This window comes from Accipiter gentilis, chromosome Z (assembly GCF_929443795.1).
Source record: "Accipiter gentilis chromosome Z, bAccGen1.1, whole genome shotgun sequence".
NCBI lineage: Eukaryota > Metazoa > Chordata > Aves > Accipitriformes > Accipitridae > Astur > Astur gentilis.
The window spans coordinates 75,603,398-75,628,075 of record NC_064919.1 but is presented as its reverse complement, the minus strand read 5'-3'; the positions used below and the strand labels follow the sequence as shown (position 1 = coordinate 75,628,075).

Below are 24,678 nucleotides of genomic sequence, written 5' to 3'. Positions count from 1 at the left end.
GCCCCATCCCCAGCGTGGGAAGCTCAGCCCTGGGGGAGGCTGCACGGGAGCATCCGTGGCGGTCCCAGGGTCTGGGGAGGGACACTCATGGAAGACCCATCCGTGGAGGGAATCCTCAGCAGCAGGAGGACCCCCAGCTCCAGGTGGGATGCTGATGGGAGCTCCTGCCAAGCAGGTTGCTCTGAGGGTGGGGGATGACCTGGGGTTGTCCACGTTGCCGGGAGAGATGTGCATGGGCATGCCTTCCCTGGTGAAGGGGGCATGCATGTGGGGATCCCAACTCCCAGGGACATGCAGCGGAATTGGGGCAGGGGTAACCTGGGGACCCTGCCCCAGGGCGGTGGCTTGTCCCTGCCCGGGGAGGTGCAGTGTGGGAGAGGACAGGCAGTGCTCGGAGCTGGAGCCTTGCAGGTGGGCTGCTGCAGGGCTCTGGCTGTGCCACTTCCTTGGCTGTGCAGGAGCCCACCATGAACCCGAGGGCTCTGCCCATCCCAGTGGGCTCCCCACTGGTGCCGTGCACTGGTGCCGTGCACTGGTGCCGAGGCAGCACACGTCGCCACAGGCACGGGCAGATGTGTCCTGGGGTCACACAGCTCCCCTGGCAGGGCTGGAGTGGGCACCCCATGGGCACTGGGGGGGGTGCGGGTAGGGGGCTCAGCCTGGGGGGCAGGGGTAGGGTCTGTGTGCAGGCAGCCCCCAAGGACGCATCTGCTTTTCCCCCCGCAGTACGACGTGACTGGTTGGTGGGAGAACGAGCTGGGCTCCAGGATACACGCGTCCGAGGCTGACAGCCAGGGCAACTTCTCTGGTGAGTACCACGCCGCCGTGTCGAGCGCCCAGAAACCCATCGAGCCATCCCACCTTGTCAGCTCCCAGCACTTGGACGAGGATGGGCAGTGCTCCTTTGGCTTCACCATCAACTGGAAGAAGTTTTCTGGTTGGTAGCTGCAGCGGCAGCTGTGCCTGGATGGGATAGTTGGACGGGGAGGGGAGCTCAGGCAGGTCCCAGCACCCACCCCAATCCCTCTGCCCCCTCTCCTGTCCCCAGTCTGTCCTTCCCCGATCTCTTCCCACTCTGGACAAGTGCCTGCAGGCAGCAGGATGCCTCCCGAAACACTGTTTGGGCTAGGCAGCATCAAGAGTTGCTTTGGCAGCACCTCTGCCGCAGAGCATTTCCCTGCAAACATCGGGACCCACCCGGGCTCCATGAGCTGGTGCTCATGAAGCCCCAAAAGCAGCTGGGGTCCTCCTGGGATGCTAACAGCCACTGCTCACCCAGACTCCACAGCTGTCTTCGTGAGCCAGTGCTTTGCTGGGGGCACTGGGGAGGAGGTCCTGCCCCTTTGCCGGCCAGGCACTGATAGGCTTCTCCTTCCCCCCAGGACTGGCCACAACAACTTCACTCCAATGGGCTGAAAGGAGGAGGAAGAACCCTCTCACCTCAGCTGGGCTTGGGAGACCGGGAAGCCCCTTAGCAGCATCGGTGTGTACAAGCACCAGGGCTGTTATCAGCTCTGGGGGAACATGTCCCCAGAAACCAAATAAATTTTTTTTCTTTTAAACCCAACCTTGTGCAGTCTGTGGCTATGTCCTGGGGAAGCTGCGTGGGTGCAGGGTGAAGCTCTCATCTGGTTATTCCAGGAAGAGACTGGCTCTGAGAAATCCCCTTTTCCAGCCCAAATGGGATGGTGCATCCCCAAAGTGACCCTTTGGCATAAAACACGGGCCAGCGTTGGCTTTTCCCTCCTTAATGCTGGGTGAGCATGATGGGATGGTAAGCTGGGGGGCCATTCTGCACCCAAAAAAGCTGGCTGGGAGTCCCCCCAACTCGGAGGCAGCCCTTGGGCAGTCAGGAGTGGCATCTCAGCTGTGTCCACAATCCTGGTGAGTGGTGAGGGCTGCTCCATACCGGCAGCACAGCGCTGGTAGCTGCAGCACATCCAGCCCCAAAACGCTCCCTAGAGAAGAGTGCGGCATTTACTGGAAAGCAGTGACCCAGCAAATCCAGCCCCAAACACCAGCCTACTGGATTTTGTGACTTACTGTAATGGGCAGTGCCAGTGCTGCCTGAGTCACCCCGCCCAGCCAAAATGAATGATTTCCAAGAAACTCAGCTCCACGACTGAATCTGAAGCTTGGTCCTCAAGCCGTCCAGTCGCAAATTGACCCCAGATGGTGCTGCATGCCCTGTGCTGGCAGCCTGCCTGGGGTCTGAGCATCCTAAAGAAAGGAGTGGGCTGGTGGGGCTGCCACCTCCTGCTGCTCCCCTGGTTTTCCTGCGATGAACGCCGTGGGAGAGATTTGCTAACAGCATCCCTGGCTTTAGCAACTTCTCCACCTGCTCTGTGTTTTAGCCCGCCTCATTGCAGACTTGCCTGTGATTTGCTTTTCACGTTTTTCTCCCTTGGGTCCACCTTCCGCTTCTGGATCGATGCTGCTGTTTCTTTCTCCGTGCCTCCCTGGAATTTTTCCAGCTTTTTCAGTTCCCTTACAGCCTTCCTAAGCAGAATGCCTTTATGCCAGCCCTCTGCTGTGGTGTCCTTTGGTCTGTGCAGCCTTTTACCTGCTTTAGAGGAACCTGGGAAATCGGAAAGAGGGTGGCAGAAGGACCACAGGACACTGCTCCCACCCCAAAGCACAGCCAGGTCAGTGACAGGGCGTCCCGCTAAGCCTGCAGCTTTACTGCATGCAGCCTCCTGACTTTATTATTGCCTTCATGCCAACATTTCTCCAGGGCAGGGCTCCCCAGAGGCTGTGCAGCAGTCCTAGGGTGCTCCAGCAAGGCAGCGGTGATGACCACACTTTGAGCAGTCAGAAAACCTCTGCAGGCAGCCACAGTGCTGGTGAGAAATGCAGCAGGCATGGGCTGGCAAAGCTGTTTGCAAGGCCAGAACCCCAGCAAGGCTGTGACGCATCGAGCATCTTGGTTTTGAGGTGGCAGGTGAGAGGACATGGTGTGCCAAGGGTGCCTGCAGGCGTCTGGGGAGGGGCTGTGACTGAGGATGGTTCCCTGTGGGCATTGGGCATTCATCAGCACTGGGTTTTACCCAGCTGCAAGACCTGCTCGCAGTGCTTTGCACACTGCTTGTGTCTGCTCTGCCTCTCCGAGCCACAAACCTGGCATTGCTTGCCTCCTTCCAGCTCGGGCTCATCAGCAAGGCACAGGTGAGCAGTGGTGTCCCCTTCAGCCCCACTGCAGACCTCCCTCTGGGAGGAAAGCCAGCCCTTGCTGATGCATGGCAAGCCTTGGTCATGGTCATTCATACACCATCAATGCCTCCAGGGGCACGGGGAGCTGGAGGAGGCAGGACGCACTTGCGATCACACACAGGCAGTGTATGGCTGCTGCCGTGTCGGTCTTGCACAGGTGCTCACACATAGTGTATCGGTTAAAAAAACCCAAACAAACTAGGTTATTGGGATCTTGGCATGGGGTAATGCTGATGTAGGGGATCAAATCCCTCAGTCACTGTCAGAAAGAAGAAGGAGTCTCCATTGCAGGGGTCCTCCAGCACTTACAGGTCTTAACCACATGCAGAAGACTGTCCTATGCGACTACTTCTGCAGGGACTGTTCCTATTGACTGTTTACAAATGTCTCAATACTGAACATCTCGGTGTTACAATTACAATACAATACAATTACAATACTAATTATGATAGTCAGATGTGTTTAGGTACAGTTATAAACAGATTTAAAAGACTTATTTGTAAGTGTCTAAGAGCTCTGCCACAATATCTGTAAAAACAACCACCTGGAGCAAATACGCATACGATGTATGTAGCGGTGCAACGCAAGATTTAATCTTCCACAGATCTACTAAACACTCTTTCAAGTGTTTGCCCTTGCTCTCCACCTCTCCCCCATCTGTTCTACTCTTCTGTCTAGACTGCTTCTTTACCTCTCCTGTCTGTTTGCACACAGAAAGAATTCGGGAATCGTGACCTCGCATCTTTCACTTTACGACATTTAATAGCGTTTGTATAGTACAACTCACTTAGTGTGTCCAAAAGAAAGGCCACAGAAGTATTTAGGCCACTGCTGCTCAGGGCCTCTGTTGCCTATCACAGGTGTCAGCCAGCCAGCTTCAATACTGAGATATTCTGCTTCTTGGAGTACACTGTGATTCATACAGTGTATCATATATATGATCACGCTACGATCTGGATCACATTTTAATATCTATCGGTGTATGCCAACAATTTATCTTCAGTCTCCCTAAACACGGACCACATCCCAGCTAATTAGGACATGCACCCAAAGGCACACATGCAGTGTCACCTCTGCATTAACTGACTTAACAGCATTTTCCGTCTTAATACATAAACACACTGATTGTAACAGCTAAGTTCAGGTCTGCTCTCCTGCCTCAGGCACAACTCCCTGGTAATCAGGCATAACTGCTTAAGCCCACAATGATCATTATTTGTGCTACACTAAAATCTGAAGCTTCCAAGTAGAGACATCAGTTATCTTCCAGGAGCTTGCAAGCAATCTCCTCTGCCCACAACTGGCAGGCAAACAAGCCCAGGTAGGGCTTCTCAAATCTAGGCCTCCAACATTGCCTTGAAATTCAGTTTCTCTATTTCAGACAGCCAGCCTCTGGCTCTGTGAAGGTCCGTGACAGATAACAGCACCGTGCTCCTCCACTGGTAGGGGCTCCCTCATGCCGCAACAACGCTGCCACACCACAAGCCAGCTCTAGGCTCACCCGAGCTTCAGTCCCTGCAACGTAACACAGTCCCCACCACCACCACCCGCCTGGGTTAGCCGACAGCTTTCAGCATCAGGTGAGCCAAACCTTTTGCTTTTATTCTTCACCGCTCTGCCAAGAGCAGGCTTTCACGTGAGCCTCGACTCACACCCTGCCCTCTGTGTGACCGTTCGGTGTGACTGAGCTCCCATGCCAGATTCGTGGCCGCTTCAATTCACAACCTTCAGGATAAACTGAGCATCACCCTGGGTAGCTGCAGTAGGGACCCAATGCACGTCCAAGGGCAGTGCCTTGGCACCAGCTTCTGACATCTCCCCAGGCAGGAGAAGCAAAGACACAGGGAGCACAGAGTGCCGCTAACCTCAGGAAGCAAAATCCATCATGTCCCCAAGCTGCCCTCAAAGGACGCAGCACAAAGGGGGAAGGAAACTTTGAAGCCATCGCTTTGCTAAGAAGTAATCCCTGTCCGCAACAGAAGGGGCAAGGGTCTCCTGAACCTTCACCTAACATATTATTTACTGAGACTGCTATTAGCTCAGAAAGGTTGGGGGGGAGGGGGCGCGAAATCAGAGACCAGAGTCACAACAGAAGGTAAATACAGAAATCTTTACACGTCACCTAAAAAATGTGAAAACCAGGCAGGCAGTAAGGAGAATTCCTTCATTCTCTTATTTCAAAAATATAATTCTGGAAGAGCTTTTCAGTGTGTTCTTGCACAAATCTTTGCATTCCCACCCATGCGGCAAGAGCCTAGCCTAATATTGCTACACACATAGGCAAGTTAGGCTTTGTCTGCCTGGCAGCACTATGAGTTTTACTGCTGCAATTCCTCACATGGAGGTATTTTCCGGGGAAAGATAAGATTGAAAAAAGCACCAGTCATAGAACAAAAATTTTAGAATTCTCCCAAATATAGAGAATTATCTTACACCTTGAAGCTTCTCCAAAAGGACAAAGTCTAAGGTGTTTCTGCAACTACCACAACCAGACACTGTGCCCTCACAGTTAATTTTTTTAAAAATGCTTCTTGAGATTGATACAGGCGACCCATCTTGCAAACCACGCCTTCTTGTCAGAGAAAAAACTGCAGCTATCGCCGCATTCAGTTGAGAGCGCCTTTAGGGATGTGCAACACTAACACCACTGGTCACTAACCGATTCGCTGTCCCAGTCCTGCCTGCACACAAGCAGTTAGGGAAAGGTGACCAAACACGCCAGTTTGTTTTTCTTGGCTTTAGCTGCACACTGAGGACAACCCGATTACACTTAACAGCAAGAAACGTTTCCTCAAGAGAGGCTTAAACGAAGACAGAAAAGCAGGGTTACAGGTGAGCTGTGGGAGACATTGCTTTTCAATAGCCACCGTATGAGAGGAAGTACAGGGACCTCTCAGCAACAGGAACCTACACGTAGGGGAGAACAGGAACACAGGCTTACGTTTCCACATTAAACTTGTTGCCGTGTGAAATCTGACTAGAAAGCTTTACAAAATAGGTAAAAACGTTTAGACAGGAATTCCACAGGAGGCGGATGGCCAACTGAAGTATGCAGAGAAACGTAAGCACCCCCTGCTTTAGACACTGTACTTTGTATCCTGGTGTTTTACAAAGCAAGGCTATGCAACCACAGCATTTGTCCCCGCTACATAAATTAAGCACGTGTGCAAGTTTAACGCAAATGCTGCAAACAAATACAGTTCTCAAATATTTCCAGTTCTAAGAGACCAAAGACTAGACAGACCCAAACGAATGGTCTTATTCACAACAAGGACAATCCTATCAGCTCATGACCTGGTCCGCACAGACGGCTGGCGGCCAAAGTGAACTCCAGCAGGTACCATCCTTTAGCCCACGGGTGGCAGGCGAGCTCTGGAAGGAGGCAGCCGCAGGCTATACGGAGGACAGGATGGGGGTCACTGTGCTCGGTGGAGATAAAGACACTAGACGCTGGGCACACGTATCGACTCTTGGAAACACCCGCTTTGCTGGGCGCACGTATCGACTCTTGGAAACACCCGCTTTCCTCAGTACACCCTCACTAGCGGAACAGCCGCCTGGTTTTGTACTGAATGCTTCCTACGGACCACAGGGAAAGGCTTTTCTAAAAACCGTAGCCAGGCAGGTGGATGCGAACGAGAGATTTGGCTGTTGAGCTGGAGGAGTCACGAGAAAAACACCCGAAGGGTGAAGTGAGGAAGCGAGGCAAGGGTGCGGAGCGAAGGAGCAGGAGGAAGCGAGAACGAGTCCTCTCCAAGCCTCGGAGAGGATTTTCAGAACAGAGTGCTCTCCTCAGCAGGCGCTCCTCCAAACAGAGGCTTTACGCGACACACTGCACGAAAACACCTGCACCTTGGTGAAGGCTGCCGGGGCCGCTCCGAGGATAAAACCCGAGCACGCTTACTACACAAGTCCCTCGGTAATCGGCAACAGACGAGCGAGGGGCGGTTAAGCGGCGCTGCCCGCTCCCCCTCTCCCAGCTCCGAGTCGGGCTCCCGGCCCCGGGGGGGGGGCGGGACGGGGACAGCCGCCCGGCAGCCCCGACCGCGGGCTCAGCGGCCGCGCCCCCGCCCGCCGGCACCGGACCACGGCGCCGCCCCGCGCCCCCCCGCCCCTGCGCAGGGCGAGGGGGAGCCCCGGGCCCGCTCCGGACACGCCGGGCCCCTCCGCAGCCCGGGCATCGCCCTGGTGACTCCTCAAGCCTCCCCACAGCCCGGCCCCGGCGCCACGGCCCGGCCGCGCCCGGGGAGGCCGGGATCGCCGCCCCGCTCCCGCCGCTCACCAGCTGCTTGAGGTCCTCCTCGGAGAGCCCGGCGTAGCGGTACCGCTGCTGCTCGAACTCGTACCGCGTCGTCTTCACCACCACCGCCACCCGCGACGGCCGGAACCCGCCGCCCGCCGCCCCCAGCCCGCCGCAGCCCCGCCGCCGCGGCGGCGCGCACGGCCCGGCGCCGGCCCCGGCCCCGGCCCCCTCCGCCGCGCAGCGGAGGGCGAGGAGGCGCCGGCGGGCGCCGCCGAGCAGCGACAGCCCCGGCAGGGCGGAGGAAGCCCCCGCCGCCCGCTGACAGAGCGGCGGCGAACGGCGCCCGGCCGCCCGGCCGGCGAGGCAGAAGGAGCCGCCGAGGAAGCCCCGCGCGGAGGACATCGCCCGGGCTCGCTCCCCGCCCCGGGGCGGCAGCCTGCGGCCGGCCGGCCGGCGGGCGGGCGGGCGGGCGGGCGGGAGGGAGGGAGGGAAGGGGCGCGGCGCGGCGCTGCCCGGCGGCGGCCGCCCCCGCTCTGAGGCTGCCTCCCCGCCCGGGCAGCGCTCGGCACACATGGCACGGCCGCGCCGCGGCGCCCCGCCCCTCCCCGCACGCAGGCGCGGCCCCCGCCAATAGGGAAGCGCGCCGCGAGACTCCCACCCTCCGGGGGGGGGTGGGGGGGTGGGGCGGGGCAGGAGCAGCGGGGGAGGCTCCCGCGCCGGAGCGCATGCGTCCGGCTCGAGACCAACGGCGCCGGCCGCAGGGGGGGAAGGCGGGGACAGCTCCCCCTCCCGCGCCTCGGGAAGCGGGAGTGGCGCATGCGCCTGGCGCACCAAGTCGCCTGCCCCCACCCGCCCGTCGTCTCGCGGTGCCGCTTCCCCCGCCGCGCGGGAGGCGGGGCTCGAGGCAGCCAGGTGGGCGCGCGCCGGCGGCCGTCGTGAGGGGCTGGGTCCCCTCAGCCGGGCTGCCTCGGCTCCCCCCCGCCCCGGAGGGACACCTCCTGCGTCCCCTCGCCGCCTCCCGCCCAGCCGCCTCCTGCCCAGCCTCCTCCTGCGGCGACGGCTCGACAAATAAAGCCGCTTGCGTCCTCTGAGGTAGCTGGGGGAGGCGAGAGTTGGTAGCTGAGAGGGCTGTGGAAATCCTGAGGTGGCAGCTCCCGCAGGTGCCTCGCGGGGAGGCTGGCTGGCTACCTTGTTAAACTTGTCTGAGGAAAGGGATTCTGGAAGTTAGGAAAAAACGCAACAGGTGCTTTGTTTTAAAAGCACCAAGTACCGCATCTTGGGAGGAGAAGGGTGTGATTTGAGAGGTCAATCTCTTACTCACGACTGTTCTGCTCTGTATTACGTTTATTCCACTGTCTGAGGAAGCGCAGAAAAAGGCAACGTGGTGAAAGCAGCAGGCTTGGGAAAAGACCTGTGAAACGGGCCTGTGAGTGTGTGTGTCCGCATTTTGCGTGTCCAGGTTTTAAAAAAAAAAAAAAAAAAAGGATCGTGTGTTACTTTTCAGTATTGTAAGCAAACTATCTAAAAAAATGGGGGGAGGGGGGCGGTTACATCATTAATAACTGCCTTTTCAGGTATTGACTTTCACAGTTGGGGCGGTGGTTACATCATTATTAATAACTGCCTTCTCAGGTATTGACTTTCACAGACAGTACTTCTGCACTGAAAGCCTCGTTTACGCACGTTTTTCTCATTACTCGCCTTGTGCCCGTTCTTTCCCTGGAGGAAGTCACAGCTTCTCCTTGTGAGGAGGGATTGAAAGCAGCAGCTTTTACCTGTCAGCCCAGCACCCATCTACGCTGCTCTGCTAGGAGAGCCTTAGGAAATGAGAATAGCTAAACCCATTCAGCTAAACAAAAGCTCCACCCAGTCTTTACTGCCGGGGAGGAGGTTTTTCTACCTACTGATTAGCTTAGCCTTGAGGGAAACTACCACAAATCAGATTACCAGGAGAGTAATTAAACATAACTAATTCTCTTGCTAACCAGCTAATGCCTCGTTCTGTGTAACTATTAACTTTTGGATTGTACAAAGCAGTAGATAATACGAGATCCTGGAGACCAAAAGGATAAGAAGAGGTTTTGAAAATTTACAGCTGTGTTCCAAATTGTTATCTTTTTGATAGTTTATTTGACCCTTGAGCTGCACCTCTAGGATTCTGTGCTTCGTGTATTACCTATTTATACGGAACTGTTTTCATCCTTGAAAGGCAAACTTGAGTATGGAACAGTATTTTACTCTGAGGCCACGCAATTATTCTGTTATGGTCTTTTGAATTAATGCCCACAGCAAGCATTATAAGCATAAAATATGAAATACTTATTTTAAAATGTAAATTCCAACCAGTAGATGATATCTTAAATGTTCTGGAGGTAGAGCTGCGGCACAGAGTAAGAAGTGATTCATCCAGGGTTCCCGGAAGGAAGTGTCTGACAGACTGACTAGCTGAAGAGCGCACAGATCACCATGCGACACCCCATTATCTACGTGGAAAAAGTTTTAAGCTTTCCATAACGCATAAAATAGAGTTTGTGAAATGTCACTTACAGATCGCATCTTACTTGTGAATAGGCCTATTTACTCTCCCTTACTACACCTTTTGGTTTGAATATACAACTGGTACACAGGAACAAGGCACAAGTATCTGTCAAATGACATGTATTTTGAAATATATTCACAGTTTGTGACACGACATGTCTTCACACCCCATCTTCAATGACTTCGGAGCAATATACCCAGTGCATTAAGGGATAGATTTGTTCATACAGAATTAAATTAATAAGCACAGGCATTTTAGCCTGGTATTCCTACAGGATACAAGTATGAAGCACAGGTGAATTCCCACTGTAGTGACTTTCTAGACCCTTGGCTAACCATGACCAGCTTCATTCTGGGCAGAGAGTACTTAAAAATTCCTTATGGAAATGGACACCTCAATACTGCCTGCAGTACGGAAAACTCTTCAGAGTAATGCACATTTTAGATGCCAAGGAGTTATCATACATGAGGTAAATTTCAAGATGCAAATCCATAGAAAACCAGGCATCCTTAGCTCTACATTCTTCAAATTATACAGTGGACTTAAAAAAACCCAAAACCTCTGTGTAATAAAATAATTTATTCAGTGTTAAAAAACAATGTAACTGGAAAGTTTTGTATGTAAACACTAAATTAGGAAATTCCTAAGTTATTACACTAGCTGCAAAAGTGGCAATGCATGACTGTACCAGCCAGCAGTTTTACATAAGAAGGTCTCCAAATGCAGCCTTTTTGCATCCAAAGGAATTTACGTATTGCTTCTAGAGTAGTTACAGTGCGGGACAACTGTTCATTTCTACTCCTTACTGAAGTCTGTGAGTAACGCCTTCTTGTGATCATTGAATTAATCACCAGTGATAAAATTAATCCAATCATTCACATGCTCTATACTTTCTTTATATGCCCCTACGCACTACTGATACCTGAAAATGACAGTGCTGTCTTTCTGTTGAAAATGTTAATGTTGTCACTGTTGGTTGCATTCACACAGGGGGAGATGAACAGACCATCACGGTAACATTTCACAAAACTGAGCCCTCAGGTTTTGAGCCCAGCTGACCACAGCTGTCAATTCTGATTATCCAGAGGGAAACTCCAGACTAATGCTTAGAGAACACATCACTCGTGCAGCACGTCAGAATCTGACAGGACAGGTAGATGAACACATTAGCAGGTGTAGTCTGATTAAATTTCTGATCCCAGATTCTACCCATGGGTGCTTCCATTTTGCTCGCAACGTATGTACCCTCATGAGTGATTACATAGTTGGGTCATACGACTGCTTCATAAATTCCAAAACAGAAGAGAATACTTCAGAAAAAGCAAAATAAGTGCAGTTATTCTTACAAATGCAAATTGCTGAAAATTTGTCACACAAAACCAATGGGAAGGGTCAAGCTTTCTTGTCCACACGTTCATTAGAATATGTTTCAATTAACAGAAATCTACTTTTCTACTTTTCTTCCCACTCTTTGCTTATGCAAAGCAAACTACACTGTCCTGAAGTGGACTAACACAACTGACTTCACCATTTCAGAAGCAATTTGAATATGCTTGAACAGCTGCAGACACATTGTTTTGTAAGAGTAACTTTAGTGTTTGTGCAAGACGACTCGGTAATCTGAAGCCCACTTTCCAGACAGACAACTGCTGTAGAACAGGCAAGGTATGCTGCTTCTAGATCTTCCTGCCAGCATGCCCCAGTGGTAGGTAGGGAAAGAGGATGCTGTTTCCCTCCCTGACCATGTCATACTGGCTGTCGGCAGCATTGAAAGCAGGATCAGCTGTGCTAAAGGTTTTCCCTGTATTCATTCATTCAACAGAGACAGTACCAAACTCTTAACTTCATACAGTCTGCCAAAACTAATTGGGAGGTCACTGAAGATCATGATGTAAAAACCTGAGTGACAAGATTTAGAGAGATACAAACACCTCCAGAACATAAGCCACTTAGGCTCTCCCATCCAAGTACACTTTGCTAGAAACTCCTAATCTTAGTGGCAGATATCTGCATATGTATCCTTATATGAGGAATTGTTAGTCTTCCCTCCTTTTGAAAATTATTACTGTACTCGTATGTAAGAGCTTCCAGCTCTGCAGCCCTCGCATATATAAATTAATCACTGGGATTTGTTAGAAATAAGTAAGTAACATTCATCTGAAAGAAACATGGAAGAACACTTTGCTCCACAAACAGCAAAATTAACGATATCTACTTTCATATGGATTTGGGTCATATCCCTACACCCGTCTTCAGGACACAGTAATCCCAGGTATCCATCCTGCCATGGTTTCTTTCTCCTCCCTCCCAGCAAATGCTGCAGCTTGTTCAGAAGCAGGAATGCATCACTCAGCCCCACAAGCCTTACAGAAAATACCAAGCTTACTCTGAAACTTTTTCCTCAAAGGATACCTTCCTCCGAGTTCTGTCACTCAACAGTTGCCAATTTTCACGAAGAACTTAAATTGTCTTTGAGCCTTCTACCTCCCATCCAATTTTTCTGAAACTGAACAGTGGGCTCTAAGTGGGCCTGACAGATGGACAGAGTACGCAACAGTTTAAATCTTGTTTCCTTAGGAAAACGGGGTTGGAAGGAACTGTCTGTAGGAAGCTCTAACTCGGACACAAAATAAGACTAGTTAGATGGAAATTAAAGCTGTAAGAAAGTTGTTTATTGCTCAGGCATAGCAATCGTTGCTCTGGCTGTCATAAAATGACAATCTTCACATTTTTAACACCAAATTAATATATTATGTATTAGCATACTTTCAGTCTTGAGAGACAATGAATTTTAGTGCAATGAGACTGAACAGAATAAATAACTAGGATCTCAGGAGTAAAAATTCATACCATAAGGATGTCTGCACAGACACCTATTTATACGTCATCTATTACCACAGTATCCAAACCCTTCAAAACAGTTAAGCATCTCTTTTCCTCCTCAGCTTTTAGGAGATGTAGCTTCATGTTTGAGAGTGTGTGGTTATGTGTGTGTGTGCGTAAGCATGTGGGTTTGCGTGTGTACTCGTGTATACATGTAACAATCCTAGGAAGAGGCAGATCAAAGGAGAGTTTATTTGTGAATGATCATAAGCCTTGTTCCTTATGCTGTGGGAGCAAATGGCAAAGTTTAAGTCCTGTGTCTGCAGAAGTTCTGTTGTGCCTGCCCTGGAACACTCCTTCATTTGACAAGGATTTTACAGCTGTAGTAGAATTTAGAGGGATATCGTGACACTTGGGTGCTTAAATCCTGTTTCATGGAAGGCTTTGATTATCAGGACAGACTTTGAAATTAAACTCTGCATTCAGTGCATAGCCAGCTGAACTCCAGGGCAAAGTTATCACCATGACCTGTTGCTAAATACAGAGGGCTGCTGTGTTTTACAACTGCTTTAGTTTCTATAACATGGAGCTTTCTTCCCGAGTATGAGTTGCAGCAATGAAATATGAAGGTCAGTGATGCAAATACTGTTGTGGTCAGGAGCAAGGCCGATAGAAAAGGACACAATGTACAGGTAGTTATGGAAAGACATTACTCGCAGACTGAAGAGTGCAATCAGTGCTTCAGTGTTTGACACAGATGCTCTGTTGTGAAGCAGTCCCCTTTTCCTGAAGGCAAAAACCCGGTCCCACTTAAGCTTACTGTCATCCAGATGCTAAATCAATGTCAGACAAGTGCTAATTTTGGCAGGGTATTTAGGATTCAGCATAATCCAGATGCTTGCTAGTCCAGCTTCACCTGGATGCTAATCTTGACAGGGCACTGAGAATTCAGGAAGAAGCTGGTATTCTTCCAACTTCATACATGTTGTTCAGACAGGAAAACTAAAGTGTAATTTGACTCCTCGGGTGCGACGCAGCTTTTAAGATTGAAAAATTGTTACAAATACCTTAATTAAAAGGACTTCAGGTATTTCAGAACATTGTTTCAGCTCTGAGGATGACAAAGAAAGAGTATTTGGTAACCAACAATATACAAGGCAACAGAGAGTCGCAGCGGAATGATTACAGGCATATTTTCTTTCTCTTTTGACAGAATGAATAGAAAATACAGAGTATAAATGGTGTCTGTACTGTGCACAGGCGTATGAATGATCCAGTAACTCTTAATTCATAGGTGGCATTAGAGAGAATTGATTTTTCTAATTCCTCACGAGAATGGTTAGGTCAAAGGCAGTAGTTTGTGGAATCACTTTTCTAGAGTGAATGGGTCTTTGGCACTGCTGGGATTATTGCACATATTAGGATGTGTAACATATTAATCTATTTCAAGGAATGATGCTGTTCAGGGATAGCTACAGCTAAGGCAGAAGTAATTTCAGATAATCTCACACATTTAAGAGAAATTTTTAGGCAGATATCCAGCTATACTGTGCATGCGTTTATTTGCGCATACTGAATGGACAAGTAACAGTGCAGGTGCTTGTTTTGTGCAACTGAAGAGGTGTTCATGAGTGCAAGTGGATATACTTTTAGATTTTAAAGCTCATATGCCTCTAGAACAGACTTGCAGTTCCTCATGCTGAATTCTCCTGGTGCTTATGGCTGTAAAGGCAGATTGTGGTTCTTTGCCCTTTAACAGAATTCTATAACCAGTATGCAACTCCAGGTATTTTCAAAACAAAGAGAAAAAAAAACCTTGTTATGAATGCTAGTTTCACAGGCCTTGGTCATGCTAAACTGCCATCCCCAGTTCTGCTTGTATGTACTTACAAACAGGATGCTGAATGTTACCACACAATTTTAAATGAATGTTTTTTCAGTGAAGCCTGATTTAAAGCTTTCCAAATGTATCTTTTAAATAACAGATGAAAAGTAACAAGTATCTCTTCACATACATTATTAGTTCATGGTTATGTGCTTTTATCCATCAATATGATGAAAAAACATCTATTCCCTATAAAATTCCTTACTTTAATAATGCATCTAAATATATTTAATTCTAAAATCTGAAGCCTTGGTAACGCTTCTTGAATATTGGAAGCCATTGTGTCATTGCCATCTCAGTGCAAAGCAGGCTGACTGGAATCCTCAAAAGTGCATCTGAAGTTCTTTCTCAATGTATTAAACTTAAGCTGTCCTTAAAATGAATCTTTGCTTAAAACTCATAAAGGAAAATGCATCTGATTTCCTCCCTCCTGGGACTAATGCGTCAGCTTAGACATTTTGGGAAGATGAGTTCCCAGCCATGCTGTTGTAACCTCTGGTAGGTGTCAGGAGCAGACTATGGACTGCCTGTGGTTCCATCTAGAATGATCTGAAAAAGAATTTGAAAAAATCCTGCTTATTTGAGCATATTCATGTTTTGAAACAATCCGGTATTTCATAATACCAGAGCACTAGGTTAGAGTTTGGATATGATCAGTTCCTGGTTTAGGTAAATATCTAACTAGATAACACAGGATTATTCACAAATATTTGAGCATGTGAATAGTGAATGAAGCCTGTGACCCCCCCTGTCAATAAAGACAAGCACATAAGCACTTAAGGATTCAGATGTCCAGATAGGACATGTGTCTGTGATGCAAATCATCTCACTCTATACAGGGAACATTGTCTTAACACTTTGTAATAGATGCTCGCTAAGCTGTGAGAAAACCAGCGTATCTTCAAACAGCTCACTGGTCATGATAAAGTACCCAGGGGTGTTTGTGGTCTGTAATCTCTATGACTTTGACTCATCTGCAAAAAAGCAGATACAGCTGACTAATGCCAGCCATGTAACTCAGTATCTGTTTAAAAATTGCTACTACCATCTGGCTCCTGCTAAATACTAACTATAAGTTTCAGACTTCTTACAGGTGAAATGAAAGGTCTTGCGTTTGTCAGAACACTAATCTGATCCCCCCCCGCCCCTTTCCTAATATGTCAGCATTTAAAGCCAATCAGAGTTGTCTCTTCTTCTCTGCTTTAGATGTTACTGACATCTGCTGCAAAGAATGCAGAAACTTGGACTCCAACAAAGAAGTTAATTCTTAACTTTTCCTCAGTTTTAATCACAATCAGGTATGGGAGTGTGTGTTTGAGATTTATGATTTGGAATCCTTAACAATTGGAAAGAATTTAAATTAAACTGACAAGAAACATCAAGCAAAGATAGCAGTTCTTCAGGAGTTCCTGTGGTGTTGCTGAACAGTAGTTCCTTTAAGAACTTTAGAAGTATTTTACTTAAAAATAAAAAAAGCTCTTGTAACATTTTAAATCTTGACCAACACCAACAGATGACAGTCCTAATGAGGCCAACATGGGAGGTATTTGTATAGTGGACCAGAAAAGGTCTGTAAAATAGAACAAAGGCTGCACTGTCTGGCTCTCCACACCAGTAGTCTCCAAAATCCATGCAATTCTTGTTGGATCCATACAGGACACACGATGTCTTCGCACACTGTGGTTTTCTCTTAAGGTCTATGGCTACATACAAGAGAGACCTCTTGGGACTTACCTAGTCCTAGACTCCAGCATCTTTGAATTCACCCTAACAGCTTCTAAAAGAAAATTCCATGCCAAGAAAGAGAGGACACCTCGATCAAAAGAGAGGATACCTCAACCAGGATGAAGTTAGGAGAAGATTTAAGAGAATTATTGGTGAGGTACGGTGTAAGAAACAATGCGTAAAGCATTTCTTTGCCTAGTGACACCGCCGTCCTTGTCCCTCACAGGTACTTTTCCAGCTTCTCTGTTCTCCCTTAGGGATACAAATAAATAAATTCCTGCAAAATCAGGAAAGGGAAAAGGATGGAAATCATAGGAACCATGCTACCTATAGCCCCATGCTACTCTACTACTACAACTGGCATTTCATACTCCCCTGTGAAAGAAATGCCTCATGTGTCTCGAGGCATAACAGTTCTTTCTATATACTAATGGGGTTACAGCACTTTAAGAACCTTCCACTATTTCTGATGACCATGACGGAGGCGTTTCTAAATGTGATCAAAATGCATTCCTTTGGAGCAAGGACAGAATCTCCTTATGCCTATGAAGAAAAGACGGAAAAACTCTCTTAGAAGAGTCAGAAACAAGAGTACCATTTTCAGAGACATCTTGGTCACTTATGGGTCTAAGCAGTGACTTCCAATCACCTGCTACCAATGGCAAGCTTAGGTGTTGGGGCTCTAACAGTTCCATGTTCTGGCAGGATGGTTTTTTGAAGCTGACACGGGTGCCTGGTTTGTTTGTGCTGCCAAGTGGAAAGAGATGGGCAGCCTGCAAGAGTTGCACAGTGTCTACGTTAGAGAACTGTCTATCCAATAACTACACATGGAATTTATGCATATTAGCAGTGCAATTCAATACTCCCATGTGCTGAATTTGTAACTGCCTGTAGTCAAGGTCCTTAAAAAGCCAGAGTCAGAGGACTTTGTCTGCACAGACACCTGGCACAGGTCTGCAAACACACTGGAAAGCCCCAAATCGATGGTTGAGATCTATTAGCAAAGCAGGAGGAGGTAGTGGCAACAGTCTGACATTATGGTACTCGTTGCAGAACAAGCCCCGGACACAGACTGATAGGGTGCCAAGTCCTCTTTATCCACAGGGGTCAGGAACAATTCGCTGTCTACCCGAAGGCAGTGCTCCCATACTAGGCTGTTCCATATGTCTGGCTAAGGGTAATTCTCTGTTCTGTTTGTTGAAGCAGATCTACCACACAGCAAAGAATGTAAGGCTTCCAAGTCCAAGGAGAGGAAAAACTAAAGGGGAGAGTCACGGAACTGTCTCAGGCCAGTGGCATTTCCCTCAGAAGGGAGCACTCTTGGTCCAATCACTCAATCAGCATTTTTCATTGTTTTATTTGTTATTTACTGAGAAAATTTTTCTTACGTGTAATAAAGAATTCTGCTCATCTGTCCTCACCTAAATCTAACAAAGACAACTGGAGGCAAACACAGTTACAATACTTAGCAGAGAAATGAACTAGCAATGAAAGAAATGGACGAAGAGATTTGCTTGACTTTGGTCAGCCTAGAAGTTTGCTGTCTAGTCTGAATTCATCTCCTCGGCTCACTCTGTATTCAGTGGGAAAAGATTAATACTTCCCAGAGAGTTATTGATCTTATCCATTCTCAAAATCCGCTTAAAGATTAATTGTTCTGTTTCTCTGCACTTAGGTTTACAGAGCAATTTGTTGGTAGAAATATCCAAGCTGTAACTGGTAAAATATTATCTGATAAAAGGAGCAGGTGCAGCAACTTATTCTTTATGGACTTTATGAAAATAGTATCTCTGCTTGAAAGTAAAGCAATAAAGAATTTAAAAAATGCTGGAGTAAATATCTATACTGAATTTGCAAAATGGTAGAGATACCTCTACTACCTTATACAGTGTCCTTATACATCATTAACATCCTGTTAATGAAGAATTCTGTGTAAAAAATTCTTACCAAAATGTCTTGCAAACAAACATAGGATCACTTTAGTGTTCATAACACTTCACTTACGGCATATATCATTTGCCTTCTTCCTCAGTCTCTAGCACTAAAGATAATTCTTATCTATTTTTTCATGTCTTTTACAGTGTCATGAAATAGATATCATAATCTAGGGAACTGTGTTATTCAGTTTAACAAGAAGGAAATTGCCTGTATTGAGAAAAGAAAGAACTATAATTGATTTCTTTTGAGACAAAACAGGTAGAATGGAAGGAAATAAAATGCAGGCATACTTTCTATTTATTGTAATGAAGCAGTCACTGAGGACTTAGCTTCTTAACATGTATGTGGTCTTAAGGAGAGGTAATCTCTGAAACAGAATTACATCAATAAAAAGAAGATGACTTATTCACACACATCCTTCAAAGAAAAAGAACACATGAAAATGAAAGATTTAAACAAATGCTCTTAAATATGCAGGATCTAATCTCTTGCATCCAAATGGATGCTTCTATGCTGATATTTAAAACTGACCTCACCCTGTTCTAAACCCATGAGGTATATTTTTCCTCCTGTCTTGGAAATGGGAGTTCCAGGGATAGGCATGTGTAAGAGGTGAATGTCTGCAAGTAAAGTAAGTGGGACTTGGATACCAGTAACTGACATGTATGCAAAATTAAAACCTTGTGGCTCTAAGAATAATAGAAGAGATTAAGATAAGCAGGAAATGCTAGAAGTCATCGAAAAAGCAGCTGAAAGGGATTGTTAGAATTGCTGTCAGTAACTGGACGTAAACGAAGGACAGATGCTTAAACTAAAAGATCAAGAAAAAACAGCACCTGACACTCATATCTCAGAATCTGTTTGCTGGCTGCCATCTGAATATTTGTATCAGAAGTCTCTGCAAATCAAAATAAATATTTAACTTGTAAATTTGTGCTCCTACACTGCTTTGACATTCCCTTTCCCCTCTTTTTTTTTTTCCCCTAGAAGAACAAAGAATTCTTATCAAGAATTCTGGAAAGGAATCAAGCTCCATCCAGAGTTTCCAAGTTACCAGTAACTCTTTGTAAAAGCCAATAGAGACTATGTAGGAATTACAGAGGGAATTTTGGATTATCTGGGAGCAATCCAGGGAGTTCTCACAGCTAACAATTTTCCCATTTCCTAAACAGAAAAAAGGTATTTGTGAGAAAATGTTGTATAAGAGCATCATGCTTTGCTTAGAGCACTGAATGCTACTGAAATGTAGTTAAACAACAATTAATAATGGGAACGAGCATTGTAAACTGCAATCTATTTGCCTAAAGGTGAAAAAAGACTTCCTTAAGGAAACAGTCACTTGTAGCTGTTACTCATACATGACTTAATTCTTGTTGAATAGTTGTTAAAAGGAAGAGTTTACAATATAAGGACAGTATGTTGCTCAGTTGCAGAGGGAAACTAATGCCATGAGCAACAACTCAAACATGCCCGCTGTAGTCCTTCTATTAGAAAATTGAATGTAATTGGCAGCTCCTGTATCCACTGTAGCTGTTTGGCACAAGCAAGTGAATTTGCCCCAGAAATGTGACTTGTCTTTTGCTAAGATAGAAGAGCTTTTAAGTCTGACAGCTGTTTCTGCCTTGCTTTCTGCAAATGTGACCCCAGCCTTGTTGTGAGCTGTATTAACAGCTTCTAGAGAAGGTTTAAGTCAGCAGCTTGCCCCTTATATCTTGTTTTAGTTGCATTCTTCCCTTTGAGGAGCCTACATTTTTGTGACGTTGAAGAAGGCTGGCAAAACCGGTGCATAAATCTTGACCTTCAGATTTCCTAATGAGGTAGTTGTTATAGCTGATCAAGAATCAGTCTTTTAAATCAAGGTAACCACTGCATAATAAATTATCTTAGTAAACACATTACACTTCAAGCCCTTAGTAACTACGTAAGCGCTGATGTGAATGGACTCAACTTTCACTTACTCAAGGAACACCTAGTATCTCAATACCTCTAGTCATTTCTACTGAAATATACTGAAGAAACTTTTAGGTAAAGCTTGACAATATTAAAATTTCTTAACCCTCAGCCTTTTGTCAAAAGAGTATTCCACTGCTATAAAGATGTGTAGAAGCTTGATCTGGCAAAACCTTGCATTTTAACAGTAGTAAGTCAAAATACTAAAAGGAATTACCGTCTTCTACGTGAAAAAGGGTATCTGTAACAGATGGCAGTTATAGTCAGCACGAAAAAAAAAAAAAAGTAGTACAATTGTCATTGCTTGCAAGAAAATACCTTGAAAGGATTACAGCATTCCCAGGAAAATTTCTGCTTACCATATCCACTGCTGCTCACTTGAGTTATTTTTTCATCATCTTCATCATCACTATCACAGTTTAATGGCTCAAAAGCTATTTCTGACTCTGCATCTACTTGATTGGCATCTGGCTCTTGCTCAGCAAAGCTTCGCAATGCCACAAGGCGGTGATGCATTGCTGCATACAGGTATTCGGTGTCTTTTGAGCTTGCCTGCAAAACATAAAATGCATTCAGTCCAAACTAACCAAGAAAACCCTCTGTTTGTCATAGAGAAGCTGACTGAGAAATTTTCAAAAGTAATGAAGGAGCTCTATTTTGTCCTTTTTAATCACAGCAATCCATTTAAGATTCACACTTAATAATTCATTTCAGAAAATAAATTTAAATACAAATAAGGTCACGCTTCTTTAAGTGGTCTGAGTTTTGCAATATGTAGCTGTTGATTATTTTCCCTATAGTTACAAGAAACATAAGCTTAAAAATAATTTCCCCTGAAGAATGGCTCAGTTTGTACCGAGTACTCGATATTCCAGACAATTCCCGAGTATGATTCGAGAAGTAAGAAAGCACTGAAATGTTAATATATGTATTACATTATTTTGGTTTACAGAATGTAAGAATTTTAAAACCTAACTACAAAAAATTATTTGTGATTATAATATTTAAAGATACTATGAATTCTGCTGCTATTTTTGAACAGAAGATAAGCATCAAGAAGAGTACTGAGAACTAGACAAGGCAGCATTTTGCCAGTACATAAAACCTTCAAGCAGCCATGTCCTGAGTACTGTGTTCCGTTCTGGCCATCACATCTCAAGGATATAGCACAATTAAAGAAGGGAAAGAGAAGGCCACCAAAAATGATCAAGGGTGTGATGCAGCTCCTTAGGAAGAGTTGAGACACTTCAAGTTTGAAAAGAAGGATAAGAATGGGGTATAACTAAGGTTTTCAAAATTATAAAAGTGGTAGATAAACTGCATATGGTATGGCTGTTCATCAAACCACACAATAAATGCACGAGCGTACGCTTAATGAAAGCAGTAGAGGATCAGCATAAAAGAAAGTGCTTTTTCACAGAGTTGAGTAATAACTTCTATATTTGCAGTTTCAGGAGAGAGGGGGGAGAGACAATGTAAATTAAAAACAGCAGGTCAAAAATATAGTCACAAAAGTTTAAAAAAAGGAATTGGAAAAATTCAGGGGCAATCATTTCACAAAATAGATAGCAAAGGAAACAAGTAGGGGTGCATGTTCTCACATCTCTAATCCAACACTGAAGGATGCTGGGGGTCAATGAGGTGAACAGACCATACAAAGTGGCCATGTTTGCCTGGGCTTCCTAAAAGCACTGCATTTGGGCATTGCCAGAAGTACCAGTAGAGTACTTCTTACATTGTCATGAAGCAGATCATCTACCAGAGGGTAACTACATATGGTCTTCTGTAGTCCAGCTCTCCACTTCTGTGCATCACATAGAGTAATTTCTATCTGTGTCTCTTGGCAATAGGAATAAATACATGTTGTTTGGATTGGAATGACACCTTTCAGTGTGTACAGGTGGAAAAGCATGCGAATTGGGAAGCAGCAGCAGATCAGGGTTGCCTTCTGTGCCACCCAGACTTGCAGCAGCAAACCGTTCTCTCCCTACAGCCGGGCAAAGAAGAAAGCAATTCAGAGTTGTTGAGATGTCTCAACTGCAAACTGCAGTTCTCAGTGGACAAATCTGAGCTCTGAAGATAACAGGGCTTTTCAGGAAACGCAGGGTCATAAATATGAAAAAGGCAGCTATTCAGTCTGATCATTTCTATTGGTAGCTTTTTACTTATTCATTGAAAAGCCAGAGTTCCTTTGTCACTTTAATCTAGTATGAACTCTGGCTTCTGCCAAGAGGGGTGGACTCGCCTCCGTACATCCTCTGACCCTTCATTTCTACCCTCTCCATTGTGCCAGTACCACCGTTAGGGCAATCACAGGGTGAATAGAATCAAGCTGAAAACCGAAATTAGCAAAACCAAAAAAAGCCCACCCAGATCAGTTCTCTGATCTGCCTCACTCATAGCTGTATGAATTCCAATGCTACCAAAAGCAAGGAGGGAGAAACAAGCATGGGGGAGTGGGCAGGGCCAGCCCTCTGCGCAAACCTGGGTGAGTACTGTAGGATCAACCGAATGGAGTCTTGTGGACCACCTACTTTGTAGTCAGCATCATATGACTCTTCTCCCTCACTCATGAGAAGCCCTTTGGATAATATCCCTGAACCAAATGTATCAATCATTCATGGGACATGGGAAAACCAAATTTAAATGGCAGTTAAAAATATCTGCCGGTGCCTTGGAGGAGTGGGCTCCACTGACTACTAGACCAGCCTACTTACATGCCGAGGCTCTGGCAGTGCCTGCTGGGTGTCTCACGCATTGACCAATCTGCCTTCCACACTCAAGAGTCTCAGTGTTAGTTTGGCTGGATACTAGCTATAGGGAAGGATACCCGCCGCTTCAGTGACGACTGTAGAAGTAGCTTCCTGCAACCCTTGCCACACACATGTACCTTGGTTTCCTAATACATGTCTTTTTTTTGCTGTCCAGAAGTGCCACAACAGAATTTAAGGGATGTTTACATTTATATACACTAGAAAAACTGTGCAGCACATCTGGCAATCCAGAACATTTCTAATTCTCACAGGCAGACCAGCTGTCCAGCACAGCCATACATAAGTCAATAACTGTTTGGAAGTGACAGACTTACAGTGCTGGCATATAAGGTGCATAGTGCTTTGCTTGTGTATGACATGTGACACTTCCTGGAAGTGGCGAGTTATTTTTCTTGCCCAGGAGGCTGAACCCTTCCCAGAAAGGTCTACTGGGGAAACCGGAGACATCCTTAAACTCAGGTGGATGCTCTCACTTCTTAACCTAGGACATATGTGCTATTTATTTGCAAGTTAAGTCCACCATACTTCCATCCTCAACTTACCAGCCCTTGCTAGAGAAAACCTGGATTCCCAAGACTATTGTCTTACATAAGGTGACATTGCAAAATCTATGTTCTCCTCAACTGAGAAATGGAGGTCCTACACTGGATGGATTACTGCAAGCACTGTGTCGAGAACCATGGCAGAAAGCTGCTGCCTTGTACCAAAGTAATTTACGAATATCTAACTACCTGTGTAGAAAATAGTGTTGCTTCTGTAAGAAACAGCAGTTGCTGCATATGACTGGAATGATATCCATTCCATCAGTGGCAGGTGAACCACAGTCTGGAAATGTCCGCCCTAAGGCCATATCCCATCTTCACACCTTTTTTTTGAAATACCAAGGGATGGCACTTTCTAACTCATTTCATAATAAAAGCCATGTAACAGCTAAGCTGAACAGCCTGACAGAGCATCAAAGGCCATTTGCTAAAACCAGAGCCTCAGCAAGTCTTCACAATCCTAGATGAAATGGGGATTTGGCTGGGGTTTTTCTCTCTTGCTTACCTGAATTAGAAATACTTGAACAGAGTGGTCCTCTTGGTCTGTTGCAGTGAAGCACAGGCTCTTTCTGTTTGCTCTTTTTATAACCATTTGATCCCACAGTCGGGTGTTGAGAATCAGTCTCAGGCTGCCTTGATTTCGCATAACTAAAATAAGAAGGTTTATATAAGGCATTGGAACCATCTTCGTTTTCACTGCAGCAGTCTTCTCTAGCACTTGTATACAACTAATATTTTCATGAGTTATTCTTTTTAATTAGGTCTAAAACCTGACATGATGAGATAACTATTTTTTAAAATACCAAAATATATTAGTTTTTTCAATACATCTGGCATACAAAGCAAATAATCTGCTGAAACTGTGCAATACAGTACAAAAAATGATAGCACAGTAACAACAACATTCTAGAAGTGACCTGAAACAGTCACTTGGAAAATCCTGGAAAAGCAGAACCAAAAGGGAGTAAACTGTCAGACTGGTGACTGAGCTAAAGATACACTGCAGCACAATTACACAGAACCCAACAACATATGCAAGCGTGAGTGTA

At 46.1% G+C, this 24,678-nt stretch overlaps 3 protein-coding genes across 6 annotated transcripts in view; all 3 read right to left on the bottom strand.

Annotated features, from left to right (window-relative positions):
* NADK2 (NAD kinase 2, mitochondrial) overlaps positions 1–24,678 on the bottom strand; it is a 367,514-nt gene that overhangs the window by 102,440 nt on the left and 240,396 nt on the right. Inside the window, exon 1 of one of the 4 annotated variants that reach the window (XM_049796489.1) lies at positions 7,493–7,618. The exons of the other annotated variants lie outside the window; for them this stretch is intronic. The gene's annotated coding sequence lies outside the window, so the exon portion shown is untranslated. Of the gene's footprint in view, positions 1–7,492; positions 7,619–24,678 lie in introns of those variants that run through there. 4 annotated transcript variants of the gene reach the window in all.
* Positions 1–24,678, bottom strand: part of LOC126036567 (arginine-glutamic acid dipeptide repeats protein-like) — a 178,969-nt gene that overhangs the window by 4,988 nt on the left and 149,303 nt on the right. The gene's annotated exons all lie outside the window — the stretch shown is intronic.
* LOC126036556 (ran-binding protein 3-like) overlaps positions 14,900–24,678 on the bottom strand; it is a 33,302-nt gene continuing 23,523 nt past the window's right edge. The window contains exons 13-15 of the mRNA XM_049796495.1: positions 24,135–24,277; positions 20,673–20,865; positions 14,900–15,249 (exon numbers count right to left, since the gene is read on the bottom strand). Coding sequence (XP_049652452.1) covers positions 15,206–15,249; positions 20,673–20,865; positions 24,135–24,277 — 380 coding nt within the window. The 3' untranslated portion in view covers positions 14,900–15,205. The remainder of the gene's footprint in view (positions 15,250–20,672; positions 20,866–24,134; positions 24,278–24,678) is intronic.